The 14,523-nt window shown below is 48.2% G+C and overlaps 1 protein-coding gene across 1 annotated transcript; it reads left to right on the top strand.

Annotated features, from left to right (window-relative positions):
* Positions 1-113: 113 nt before the first annotated feature.
* On the top strand, positions 114-14,057 carry SWI5 (SWI5 homologous recombination repair protein). The gene is made up of 5 exons (XM_023544875.2): positions 114-325; positions 654-702; positions 3,781-3,902; positions 4,622-4,716; positions 6,243-14,057. The coding sequence occupies exons 1-5, from the start codon at positions 129-131 to the stop codon at positions 6,305-6,307; spliced, it is 528 nt and encodes a 175-aa protein (XP_023400643.2). The 5' UTR covers positions 114-128; the 3' UTR covers positions 6,308-14,057.
* Positions 14,058-14,523: the final 466 nt, after the last annotated feature.

Genomic DNA, 14,523 nt, shown 5'->3' with positions numbered 1-14,523 from the left:
GGGCTTAAATAGGCAGCTAGAATGTGGGTGTGGCCTAAATGCTCCCAGCCCATTGGGTAATGAGAAAGATGAAAGCGAAGGGGGCGTGGCCAAAGCTTCCGCGAGCCGGGGTAGATGTGGGGGTCACAATGAAAGCAGCACGCGCACCCTCTGGCTCCTCCCACTTGGGGCGGGACTTGATTCCCCCCGCCCCCCGGGTGCGCGCGCAGCTGGCTTTGCAACCGTTTCTGACCGCCATCACGGTTTTCTTTTTGATCTTCATCCTGGACTCTCCTGTACTGCAGACCCCCTCGAAACGGGGGCCCGGGACCCCAGGGCTCAGGAGGTGGGCGAGGAGCGGACAGAAGCGGATACTTTCCTAACTCCTCACAACTCTGCCCTAGACTTTCTCGTCCCCTCAAACCCCCCCCGTTCGACCACACACCATCTCCAAAGAACCCAACCAATGGTCCAGACATTTACCCACCCATCAGAACCCCCCCTTTCCCGAGGGTACCTACCCTAATCCTGGGATCCATCTCCACCCACTACGGCTGGATCCGGTCCCGGTCGCTCCAACTTCGCAACTGTTCCTCCCCCCACACCCCACGTTACCCATTATTTCCCACAGCCGACCCCAGGCCCAACCAGCCTTCTCTCGGTTTCCTCACCAGGACTCAACCCGGACTCTCCAAAAGTTGCCGCGGGGCCTTCCGATCCCCTGTGAGTATGTTTGTGCCCCGCCCGCCCAGCCTCACACACCCACACCTCGCTCTTCCCTCCACCGTGTAAGTCGCGGCTGCTCCCAGACCTCCTCTCCATCCCCAACAGCAGCTGATCCACCTTCAGCCCTCTTCTAGGTATTCCCCCAGCTGGCCTCCTGAGAAACTCCAGATCGTTTCTCGATCCCTGAGCTTCTCACCCCTGCACCTATCTTTTTCCTCCTGTCCCCCAAGCTTAGAAGAAGAAGCAGTTCCCTGCCTTGTTGGAGGCCAAATCCTCTGCTTGAAATTCCACCCCCGCTACCCTCCCCCTGCCTCCTCAGATGCATTTTTAACTCTCCCGCACCGGGTATCTCACCGACCCCAGCTTTTAAACGCCCAGAACTCTCCAGTCGGGAAAACGCTGAGGTTGACTCTTGTCAATTCCTTTAGTACTCTGGCAAACTACTTCTTCCCTCACTCTCCACCATGGGGTTACCACCACTTTCAAGTTAAATGGTGAAAGAGTTGGTGTTCGTTTGTTAAGCATCTTCTTCAAGCTGGGCACAGGGGTTGCAGGTGTGTGCCTGCCTTCCTGGAGCCACAGGCTGAGGAGAATGAACAGGCAGAGTTCCAGGACAGTCTGAGCACAGGTCTGTGAGGGGTAGCCCGGACTCGAGGCGGGGCACAAGGAAAGCACCCCAGAGGTGGTGAGGTCAGAGGCAAGGCCTGAAGGACAAGATGGAGTTAGCCCAGATGACATGGGTGGGTAGTCGTGAGTTTGCCAAAAACAGTGATTGACTGAGCTTCTTGCGGAGGGGGTATGTTGGTATTGTTTTTTCTCAGAGAAATTCACATCAGTCTTTGTGTTCCCTGTGATTCTTGACTGCCTAGCATGCTGTTCTTATTCATATTGATTTATTCCTTTCTTTTTTAAAAACAAGTCTTTATTAGCATTCACTTTGTTCCAATCAGCTTGCTTTACATACATCATCTCACTGAATCCTGTCAACAATCTTTGAGGCAGGCGCTGTTCTCAGTCCCCATTTTACAGGTGAGGACTCTGAGATCTAGAGAACTTGAGTCTCACAGTCAGAGAGTGGCAGAGGTGGGGGTCTGAACTGAAGCAGTCTCACTCCAGAACCTGTACCCTTTACTGATACCTTTTGCTTTCTCTCTTTGGGCCTCTTTGAAGGTCCATTGTCTTGATCTTCTTCCTCAGTTTTTCTTTGCCCTCTTGACTGGCTTATCTGCCTCCTGCTGCTCTTTATATAAATGTGAGCCTTTTCTCATGGTTCTGCCATCTTCCCTGTGTTCTTATTTTGCACACTCATTCAAAGATCTCACTCCCACACCTTCAGCTCTCCCCAGTGCAGATGACTCTCCCATCTCTTTCTCCAGCCCTGGCCTCTCTTTGGATACTTAAAGCTGTCTGCAGGATATCTCTGCCTTTCCACTTACCAAGTCTGAAACCATACTCTGCATCTTAACCAGAACCATAAACCAGTGCCCTCTCCAGCCATCTCGTGTCTGTCAGTGGCACCCCAGGTTCTCGAAGTGGGCTCTATCTCTCCTCTTTTCTAACAGCACAGTTGATTATAATTGTTCTTTTTCACACCACTAAACCCTCACTTATCCCATTCTACCCTACTGAAACCACTCTCATTCCCTGAAATACATTGTGTTCTCTCTTGCCTTAGGACCTTTGAATCTACTGTCCCTTCTGTCTGGAATACTTTATCTTTTTGCCAGGTTAATGCCTACTCATCCTTTAGGGTTCAGCTTCTCAGAGACACCTAGCCACTCCTGGTTGTCCTGTTAAACATTCCCTTAGCACCCTGTACTTCAACTTCAATTTCAGAGCTCTTTTCACACTTGTAATTAGTTGGTTAGTTATTTTTCATTCACTCATTCATTTGATAAATATTGAATTTCTACTATGTGCTAGGCACTATTGTAGACACTGAAATCAGAAGTGAACAGAACAGAGTCCTTGCCCTCATGGAGTTTACACTTCAGTGAGGCAGACAATGGTAATAATAATAATAATAATGGTGAAATGTATATGTCCGTTAGTGATGAATGCTATTGAAAATGATGGCAAAGGGATAGGGAATGATTGAGGAGTTACCATTTTAGACAGGGTGGTCAGGGAAAGCCTTTCTGTTGAGGTGGCATGTGAGCAGAGCTTAATACAAAATGGAGATAGCTGGAGGAAAAGCATAATTGGGTGTTTTATATTTGAGGCTGGGCTATACGTTCCATGAAGCCAGGAGCCAGGTTTGACACCTTATCCATTGCTGAGCTGAGAGTCTATCCCAGTGCCTGGCAGATAGTGCTCAGTCAATATTTGTTTGCTCACTCAATATTTGTTAACTGACTTGTTAAAAGCCACTGACATAAGAACAGGAACCATGTCTTCCTCGATCTTTTCTTGTGTCATGTGTAGATAGTTCATCCAATGTGTATTTCCTGAAGATTAGCCATGTACCAGGCAATGGCCTTTGAAGCTTTTAGAGGCGAGAAGGGCAAAAATGAGCTGTAGCCCCAAGGAAGTGTTTTGTTATGAGATTATAAATCCAGTGACATAGCCGACTTGAAAGGAGAACCCAAAAAGATGTCCTGAAGCAGATCCTCTAGGGTCAGATTGGGGGCCAGGGTGAGTCTATTAGGATTGGGTTTGTAAAAGAAAACTCCAAATAACAGTGGCTTAAACAATCATCAGGGACCCAGGCCTCTATCCTGTTTTCCACTTCTCAAAATGTAGCTTTTATCTCATCATTCAAGATAGCTGTTCAGCTCCAGCATTACACCCACATGCCAGGAAGGAGGACAGGCCAGAGGAAGGCACGCTCTCTCCCTTGAAGAGAAGTTTCCCAGAAGTTACACACACTCTTTCTGATTATATTCCACTTGCCAGGACTTAATCATAGGGCCACACCTAATTCCAAGGGAGGCTGGGAAACGTAGTCTTATTCAGAAGGGATGGAGCCTCCTATTACCAAGGCAGAAGGAAAAGAGGTGCTATTAGGGGACAACTTGTAGGTTCTGAATCATGGATAATTGGTCAGTCCAGCTAATGACTTTTTCTGCCACTCAGCGGCCATCTCCCAAGTCTGGCCAGGCCAATGGGGCCAGTGAGGATTCTCAGCAGCTTGACATTCAGAAACTGAAGGAGAAGAGGGACGTGCTGGACAAGGAGATCTCTCAATTAATATCTGAGTATGTCTTGTTGAGTTCCTTGACATGGTTAAGAGATAACTTTGATTAGTGTCTAGTAACTGAAACCCGGTCATACTGGTTTAGTGTAAAAACAAGACTGTGTCACTGCATTCAGGGTGTCTCAGTGGCCTTTCAGGAAGGAAGGCTGTCAGGCCTCAGGGGGTGGGAGTCCTGGACCTTGGACCTGGAAAGCAATCAGGAGTGAAGGCAGTCACTCTCCCAGTCTCTCTCTAGGGCCCATATTCTCTGCCCCGTCTGCACACAGGCTCTATTCTTTCTCTACAGGTGTGGTTTTCAGTGCATTGAGGAAACTGGCTTTTCCATAGCTCCTGGCTTTTCCCATACACCTTTCTCCAGCCGCATGGTAGAGACTGAGCAGTCTTTGAATCTGCACTTCACATTTGAGGGAATCTGACTAGCCAGCTTGGATCACGTGCCCATCTGTGAGCCACTCAGCTGTGGTCAGGGTCATATAGTACCAATATTGCTGGGGAGCATAAGGGTACAGGGAGCATTTGCCAGGAGTGAGAGACTAGGCAGATACCCTGCCCTACTGTAAGTTTCATGAGGGCAGAGCCTGTCTTGTCATTACTATATCTCCGGTCCCTAGTACCTAGTAGGTCTTTAGTGAATATTTGTTAAACAGATGCCTCATTACTGCCTGAGCCTTAGGTCATCATCCCCTTTCTTAAGGGATCTCTCTCTATCCCTCTCCCCAGAGGCTACAGTGTGGATGAACTGGAGGACCATATCTCCCAGCTCCACGAGTATAATGACATCAAAGATGTAGGCCAGATGCTGCTGGGAAAACTAGGTGAGCAGCAGGACTCCAGAGGAGCAACCTGAGCTTGGAGGGAGTCCCCACTCCCAAAGGATGACTAGATTTTGCTCCTGGGCCTTTTCACTTGCCAACTCTCTCACCTGTCTCAGCTGCCCCACTCCCTGCATGCCCCGTTACTCCTCTTCTTACCAGCCCCTGCCCTCCTTGACCACCCACAGGTATATAACTCTTATCTGTTTTCCTGGGTTGCTTTTCCCAAGTACAGAGCCTGCTTTGGAGCTGCAGACAGGTCTGAGCATGGGCTCCCCCAGAGTGCCTGAGACACCATCTTTGCCTCAAGTGGCTGACTTGCTAAAGAGGTAGAAAAGGCAAGGGTGACCATTTGTGGCTCATAGTGGTATTTGAACAAAAATATCACTATGCGAGGGTTAAACCCAGGCACAGACACCTTGGAGATAAGGAAATGTGTAGATAGCCTCATAAAAGCCTTTCAGCGCCATCAACTAGCTCAACTTGGTGGGCATTCTGGTATTCATTTGGTATAGTGTTCAGAGGTAGGGCTGTCTGTCCAACTGCATTTGTTTTAGCAGTCATTCCAGAAATGCCTGTCAGCATCCAGGATTCCATGGCAGGGAGGGCTTCTCTATCTGTTCCATTGGGGAATGGGTCCCAGAGGAGGAGAAGAAAACAGAAGGAAGGAAATACAGATGGATGAAGAGAAGAGGTTGACAAGGATCCAAGGAGAAAGGAATGTGAGGGGAGTGTTGCCTAGTGCCTAAGAACATAAGCTCTGTTATTGGAACCCAGTTCAGGATCTGGAGCAAGCAACCTCACCTCTTTCATTTATTCAGCAAATATTGAGCACCTGCTCTGTGCCTGGCACTCTACAGTGTGCTGGAAACACTTGGATGAACCAGACTCTTCGGTTTTCATGGTGGGAGTGGGGGCGTGGCTGGTCAATAAGTAGATGAACACAAACTAATTAATTATAAATTTGAGTGCTATGAAGGAAACAAGGGATAGAAATGGAGGTATAAGCAGGTGGCGGGGGAAGACCTCTGAGAACTCTTCTATGGGAAGGAAGGAAGAAAGGAAGGGTGTTTGAGGGAGAACAGCAGGAGGAACAGCATCACAGAGGCTCCGAATGGGCAAGGCTTCGTACATGGGCATGCTAAGGAGTCAGGGTTTTTCAGCAGGGATGGGATAAGATCCAGTTTTTCAGGCAGATGACTTTAGCTGTTCTATGTGGAGAATGGATTATAGGGGAGCTACATTTCACTCCCCTGCAAAATGAGGTGAGGGTTTAGTGAGTCCTTGCAGGTCAAGCGTTAACCGCAGTGCCTGGCACGTGTAGGAGCTCAGATGTGAGCTGTTATTTTAGGGTAGCCAGGCAGGGAGAGGCCTGTAAGGAGCAGCAAGGACCTTATCTTAGTCAACTAGGGGAGAAAGAAGGTGCATGTATGGGCACTGACTTGAAGCCACAAGTATCGGTAATGGATTGGTGAGGGCAGTGACACTGGGGACAGGGCTTTAGCCACATTCCCTCCCTTTTCTTTCAGCTGTGATCCAAGGTGTCACCACCAAAGAGTTGTATCCAGAATTTGATCTTGATGTGAATGATTGAGCAGAGGGCTCAGAGCCCCTCATCCATGACCAGCTAGAACAAGCAGATGTGAATATGAGAAGCAGTGAGAGCCCAACCAGGGTACCTTCAGGGTTTCCAGAGAGAAAACGTCAGAAGCTTTTTTCTAGACAGCCATGGCTGAGTTGGGAGGGGAGCAGGGAGGAAGGGATATACGGGTATATGTATCCTATTTATAAATAAATAATAAATATATGAGTGACCTTGGTATCAATCTGTACACTGATTTCTCTCCACTGATAACTCCCTATCTTACTCAGGAGAAAGACAGCCTGCTTTGGATGATAACAAGCTTACATGTGCCAGGCATTGTGCCTACACTAAATAAGGGGCAAAGTTGGTAAATCCCCCCTTCATTGCTAAGTGTGTGATACAGATCGGCATGAATCCAATCCCCAAAATGTGGGGATGGATCCAGTCCTAACCTTTCCACTTCTCCATCCTCATCGCCAGCCACCCAAGTGGCTCATTGTCTCAAATCCTTGCCACCCAGAGCTGGGTCAGAGCCTGCAAGTTAGATGGACACGGCCTTAGTTATCTAGTGCTGCTGTAACAGAAATACCACAAGTGAGTGGCATTAAAGAATAAACTTATTTTCTCACCCCAGTTTTGGAGGCTAGAAGTCAGAATTCAGGGTAGCAGCTCTAGGGGAGGGTCACTCTGTCTGCTCTGGGGGAAAATCCTCGTCTTCAGCTTCTCTAGCTTCTCAGTGTTCCTTGGAGATCTCCACATGACATCTACCCCCCATTGGTGCTTCTTTTTTTCTGTACCAAATCTGTTCTTTTTATATCTCAAAAGTGATTAAGACACACCCTATACTGATATGGTCTCGTTAACATAACAAACGCTATTCCCGAATAGGATTACATCCAGGGTATAAGGTTTAGGGTTCCAAAACAGTTTTAGGGGACACAGTTCAAGCATAACACCATCTTTCAGACGAGCTGCCTGTGCAGAACTGTCAGAGTTCACATGCTAGAAAGATACCTTCACATGCTAGAAAGATACCTTTCAGATTGCCAAACAGGCAGACCCTAACCCCTGCTGACTGTCACTACCCCTGTGGGTTCTTTAAGTTGCTAGAATGACTCACAGAATCTCATGGAGAGTATACCATGCTATGGCTGCAACTTTATCACAACCAACAAGGATACAAAGGCAACATGGGGTGAGTCTGGAAGGAGTCACAGTGCAGAGCTTCCGTGACCCAAAGAGGGCTCTTGTGGGTCTCACCACATGGCCATGATAGGTTACATCATGCCTCGTGAGGCTTAGCATTGAACCCCTAGTGGGTCCCTCTCGGTCTGGTCAGCCCCCATTTATTAGCCTCAGGTGTTGGTATAGCTAGAAAGAACTGAGAACAAAGGCCAAATTGCTTTCTGCAAAGTGATTTCCATACCTCGCAGTGCCTTACACCCATTATCTCTAATGCTTGAAACCATCCTATGACAGATGCTGCACAACATGAAGAATGTAACCAACATCACTGAATTGTACACGTAGAAATTGTTGAGCTGGTGAAGGTTTTGTTGTGTATATTTCCACTGCAATAAAAAAATCCTACAAGGAATTACTATTCCCAAATCCAAACCCACTGCCATCTCAGAAGCAGACTGCCACATCTTTCTCCCGTGGAGCTGCTAGTGGGTTCGAACTGCTGAACTTTCAATGAGCAGCCAAGCACTTCACCACTGCACCACCAGGGCTCCTGAATTAGTATTACCATTCCCATTTTACAGATGAGGACATTGAGGCCCAGAGAGGCAAAGTGGCTTGCTCAAGGTCATGTAGCCAGTAAATGACATAGCAGGGATTTGAGCCCATGTCTGATTCTGAAGCTTATTCTCTGCAATACTGCCTTTCTGGGTTGGGGGAAAAGTAGGCAAGAGCTGAGAGTGAGCAACAGCAACATTGAGAGAAATTCTTCCCTTATAAATCAGCGTATAGACTGAGGGTTCCAGTTCCCAGTTAAAATTCTCTGTGAAGCAACAGGGAGCTGTTAGCAGCATTTTTTCATTGCACATTGCTTATGATGAACGATCATCCTGGGCAGACGTGACACTGGCATAACACACTGCTCAGGGCGTGATCCAGGATGGCAGGACTTCACACCTGACTTGCTAAGTGTTCTGACTATTCTAGCTGCCCCCGGGCCTGTGTTTGCTGGATGCTGTTACAAGGTTTGGGGTGCAATAGCAGGTTTGGGCGCAGTGGCTAAAGTGATCGACTGCTAACCGAAAGATTGGTGGTTCAAAACCACCAGAGGCTCAGAGGGAGAGAAATGAGGCAGTCTGCTTCTGTAGAGCTTTACAGCCTTGGAAACCCTATGGGGTCACTGAGTCAGAATCAACTTGATGGCAGTGGGTTTGGTTTGTTGGGTTTTTTTAGCAGCGGTTGGGGACAGGCCATCATGAGTTGATAGAATTAGTGTCTAGAAACCAGCCATGTGAGTCAGGCCTGGGTTTGAGTTCCAGCTGTGCCCACCTGTGAGCAGAGTGACCGTGGACAACTGATGTGGCCTCTATAAAATGAAATAACAGTGGTGCTGTATTCATCAGGGTCATTAGCATTAACTGCCTCCAAAAACAGCCCAATATCTCATTGGTTGAATACATTTTGTAGCTATGCCACTGGAACATGTGGCCATCAGAACGGAGTCACCACAGCAGGGGAAGAGAGAGATGGAGAAGGCACATCAACACTTAAGTGACTCAGCCCAAAATTGGTACGCATCCACTGTCCAGAACTAGTCACATAACTCCATCTGTCCACCAGGGAGGCTGGGAAGTGAGAGTGAGCGTGTGAATATTTGCTGGGGACTAGCTGTCTCAGCCGTGAGTACCCACCTCCAAAGGCTGCTTTGAGGATTTAGGGAGCTACTGCAGAGGAAAGAGCCTGCACGGGACCCAGCACCTAGGAAAGTTTGGAGTCCAGCTCCCCTTTAGTGCTAGACAGCAACCCATCCTCCTCAGTGACGTGTTCGTTCAGTGACCAGGCTTCAGTCCTGCTCCAGGTTTGTGACGCTTGTTTGCATCTATACATTCTTCTGGATTCACTGTGAAAGCCTCTGCCTCACTAGCACCAGGCAGCATGCATTCTCATTTTTGGACCTTGTCATTTTTTATAATTTCTGCTTTCACATTATAATGTCAACAGGTATTCACAAGCACCTTTTATAAGACTCTATTATGGTCCCTGTCTTAATCATCTAGTGCTGCACTATACTAACGAGGACGGCTTTCTGTCTCTGTCAGCTCTGGAGGAAAATTCCTTGTCCTCAAACTTCCCCTGGGTGAGGAGCTTCTCAGGCGCAGGGACCCTGGGCCCAAAGGACATGCTCTGCTTCCCGTGCTGCTCTCTTGGTGGTATGAGGACCCCAACTCTGCTTGCTTCCCTTTCCTTTTATCTCTTGAGAGATAAAAGGTGGTGTAGGCCACACCCCAGGGAAACTCCCTCCACATTGGATCAGGGAGGTGACCTGAGTAAGGGTGGTGTTACAATCCCACCCTAATCCTCTTAACATAAAACTACAATCACAAAATGGAGGACAGCCACACAATACTGGGAATCATGGCCTAACCAAGTTGATAACACACATTTTTGGGGGGACATAATTCAATCCATGACAGTCCCTATTTTGCAGATGAGGAAACTGAGGCTCAGAGAGGGGAAGCAACATCAGAGTCACACAGTGAATCAGTGGCAGAGCTGGGACAAAAGCCCAGGACTGTCTGGCTCCAGAGTCTGGGCTTCTAACCTGGATACTACACCTTGAGGCCTTGCACTCTGCCAAGGATTTGTTGGCTATGCACCAGACTCTTAGTAAATTGGGTGCCCTCTAAGGACAAGACTTTGCCAGATACATCTCAGAATGCGCTCCTTCTCCCCTGCACTTTACACATACTCTCAGTATTTCTCTAATTGAATGTGGCCCTGCACCCGTTCCCTTAGGTCTTTGGGGCAAACTAGGTCTAAGTGAAGATGGAACCAGGACTGGCATGGGCTTCTTACATTCTCACACTTCTTTGGCCCACACAGCCGAAGCTACCAGTGCTGTGACCCACTTCCTTCTCAACTTCCTAAGCTACATTGCTTTACAGTGTAGGAGGGGCAGAGATAAGCAGCCAGGCTCATGTGAATAGGAGCCGCAGAAGTGACTCCCTTCCTTGAGGTTTCTTCTAACCTCACCCCATTTTGTTCATATGGAGAGCTGGCTTGTCTCCTCTTGCCTCTGTCCACTGAAAACACCTCTCAGTGCTAGATGCTGGGAGCCACAGTGTCTAGGTCTCTGCCATACAGAGATCACCTGCCAGCAAGAAGTCAGGGAACTAAGAATCAGTGACAATACTGTTGGATAAAAGACTGATGGGGTTATAGGAGCACATCTGAGCAGCACCTAACCAATTTGGAGGCATTGGGGAAACATCCAAGGTGCCTTCGTGGCACGGTGGTTAAGCACTCAGCTGCTAACTGAAAGGTCTGTGGTTCAAGCCCACCAGCACTCCGTGGGAAAAAGATGTGGGAGTCTGCTTCTGTAAGGATTACAGCCTTGGAAACCCTATGGGGCAGTTCTACTCTGCCCTGTAGGGTTGCTAGGGTTGCTATGAGTCAATTGACTCAATGGCAAGGGCTTGGGGAGAAACTTCCAGGGGAAAGAGACATCAATTTCTGTACAAGAGAAAGAGTCAGCCTAACAAGTGAGGAGAGTGTTCCAGGCAGAGGAAACAACATTTTCAAAGGTCTGGAGGTGAGAGAATTTAGTAGGCCCAGGCTACAGAGGGTTTCAGTCTGGTTGCAAATAGCTAGGGATGGTGATTTGCTGGCTGTATTCACTTGGACTCTTCGTGGGAGATAAGAGCCTCACCCAAATACCATCCTAGCCTGACCCTGTATTCTGGGCCAATCTTGAGGCACCCAAGGAGGATGTTTGGAAGGAAAGCATAATCTGGACTCATTTCTCTCTTGTGCAAGATTGGCTCTCCCAGGTGTCATGGCAGGCTGAGGCCTCAGGGGGGCAGTGTCCACTCAGATGAATCTAACAGCACCAGGAAGGAATCCCTGGGAGGGCTTTATTGGAAAGGTTTGGGCCTGCCAAGCCACCAGCAGTGGACTGGATCCTCAGAGTGTCCCATATAGAAGAAGGTGTTTCCTCTAGCAGTATACCTCCCAGGAGTCTGAAGTGACCCTGGGCAGTAAGGAGCCAGCTGATTGTGACATGTGCCATCTCTCAGGGTATGCCAGATGTTTCAGGAAAACAGGCCCTCTACCCCGGGCTGATGTTAACTCTGACATGGCATGTGCACATACATAGTTTGATCATATCTGGTGTAAACCTTACTCAAAAATATTTATTAACATCTGTCATCTATGGAGTTCAAAACATTTGTCCCTGGGACCCCAAAAGGCCATTTCTGAGCAGCCTGACCTCATAGAAGCAGAGTCACCAAATATCATCCCACTTCAGCTATTCTCAGAAGAAAGGAACACTGGGGAGGCAAGGAAGCCCCAGCCAGGGTCCCAGTGCCCTTGTGTGGTGGAGGAAAGGGGCCCTGGTGGGGCCCCCAATCCTGACGCCTAGGAGGCATGACAAGGGAAGCTCTGGGTTCTTTGTCAGGTGGGTGGGAACTGAGAATGAGGTGAGAGGTGACAGTCACACACCCAAACCAGTTACAGACTGAAAGTTTCACCAGAGAACAGGGTAGAACCTAATAACCTATATTTACACTGTGGGTCAGTCAGGGTGCTGAGCACTTCATGAATCTCACCAACTCTTGCAACAACTGAGTGTGGTTATGTAAATTATCCCAATTGCCAAATGAGCAAACTGAGGCTCAGTGTGGCACAGTGACTTACTCAAGGTCACACATTCAATAAGTAGCTGAGCTGTCTGACTCCAGACCCTGGCTGAGTATTCAATGTGCAATCCTGCCATCTCTAGCAGAGGCTCAGCCTCTCTCTCACCCAAGATCAGGCATTAGTAAGAGTCAGAGCTTGAATACAGCACTCTCTGAGCCCTTAAACTCAAGGTCCTAACATATCTCCCCTGTGCTTTCTATAAGTTGTATGTGATATGTCCAAGGGCCTGACCTCACTGCCAGGCCAGTGGCAGCACTGGGCCGAGAGCAGGGACAGAAATGAACAGCTACTGTCTTGGCTCCTGTCTCCCAATTCCTCTGAGCAGGAGGCTTTGCCCCCTTCTTAGGGAGCCTCTCATTCTCAGCATCAGGAACTCTGAACAGATCTCCTAACCTTTAACTCCCCAGCCTCTCCTATTCACCTCAGAATCCCAAAGGATCTCACCTGGAATAATAACCATAGCAGCTATTATTCGGAGCAAACACCCTGTGCTAGGCCCTGAGCCTCGTGCTGTGTGTGACTATCACATGTATTTCTAATGGCAGCCCAATGAAGTATGTAAAGTTATCCCCATTTTCCAGATAAGGCAAATGAGGCTGAGAGTTGTTACTTTCCCAAGAAAACACAGCTAAGTATCAGATTCAAAGGTTGAAGGGGTTCCAAATACATGCTCTTTAAACACCCAACCCACTGCCACAGAGTGGATTACGACTCACAGTGACCCTACAGGACAGAGTAGAAGTGCCCCATCGGCTTTCTGAAGCTGTAATCTTTATGAAAACAGATTACCACATCTTTCTCCTGTGGAGCAGCTGGTGGGTTTAAACCACCAACCTTTCAGTTAACAGGCAAATATTTTAACCACTGCACCTCCAAGGCTTTTGAAAATAAAGACTTGAGTCCCAAATCTGTAGAGATTCTGATTTTGGAGTGCTAGTCTGGGCCTGGAAATTTTTTTTTTTTTAACAAGTTCCTCAGATGTTCCCTGTTATCTTGCCTCTCTGGTATGCATTCCTTGATGGTTGACAAAGTTGCTTCTAACCACCAGTAATAATGTCCTATCTAAGGCCCTCAAACCAGCCCATCTTCAAACACATCTACAAAACCACCCGGCCCTAAGAGCAAGCTGTGGCCAACTCTAGATCAAACCCAGGTGTGGCTTTATCTAGATTCTCTCCAGGCCCCTCTCATTGGCCCTGACATTTGTTGGCTGGCATTTGCTGAAGTTGACTTGTTGCCCCACCCTCCACCCTGGCACCAGCAAACCTGCCTGGGTGGTTTGCCAGAGAGGAGCTACGTTTGTTTTGTCATCTTAGGACTCCTCACTTCTAATTTTTCCAGAGACTCACGAAGTACATGTAGGGGCTGGAGGGCAGGGACCACTTTGACTCCAGAAGCCTGCTTTGCAGACCCCCAGGGGGCTTAAGATCCCAGGACTGTACCCCTGCCACTGCCCATTCCCTCCACCCCACCCCAGCCACCCATTCCTGAAGCTTGTCTCTTTTAGTCAACACCTACCACCCCCAGCAGGGCCCTGATCCAGACTCTCACCCCAGATAGGAACTTCTTTGGTGTGACTAATATCGGTCTCCCCTGTTATCCAGCCCATTTCCGGGATGAGTTCGGTGCCACCTGCTAAGGTGCTCAAAGGATGGCCTTAGTCAGCAAGGGGCTGGATACTGCAGAGGAAATTAAGGTGTTGATGACATGGTGGTGGCTATGGTTTTGTTTGTTTTGTTTTTTAATCTGTGGTCCAACAGAGAAAGCCCAGCAGACCAAGCCATTCATAAACGGAAAACAGGAGGCTGGGTTAGTGGTTCCACCTCCCCAGGCCTCAGTTTTTCCATCTATAAAACAGGTAAAATAGTATAAACTGAGAAGAACACATACTTTTGTGGTTACGAGGAGGGGAGGGAGGGAGGGTGGGAGAGGGTTTTTTACTGATTAATTAGTAGATAAGAACTGCTTTAGGTGAAGGGAAGGACAATACTCAATACATGGAAGGTCAGCTCAACTGGACTGGACTGGACCAAAAGCAAAGAAGTTTCCGGGATAAACTGAATGCTTCAAAGGTCAGCGGAGCAAGGGCAGGGGGTTTGGGGACTATGGCTTAGGGGACTTCTAAGTCAATTGGCAAAATAATTCTATTATGAAAACATTCTGCATCCCACTTTGAAATGTGGCGTCTGGGGTCTTAAATGCTAACAAGCAGCCATCTAAGATGCATCAATTGGTCTCAACCCACCTGGATCAAAGGAGAATGAAGAACACCAAGGTCACACGATAACTAAGAGCCCAAGAGACAGAAAGGGCCACATGAACTAGAGACTTACATCATCCTG

The sequence above is a fragment of the Loxodonta africana genome, chromosome 9, assembly GCF_030014295.1.
Source record: "Loxodonta africana isolate mLoxAfr1 chromosome 9, mLoxAfr1.hap2, whole genome shotgun sequence".
NCBI classification, from domain to species: domain Eukaryota; kingdom Metazoa; phylum Chordata; class Mammalia; order Proboscidea; family Elephantidae; genus Loxodonta; species Loxodonta africana.
The sequence above is the reverse complement of the archived record's forward strand: the minus strand, read 5'-3'. Positions and strand labels throughout refer to the sequence as shown.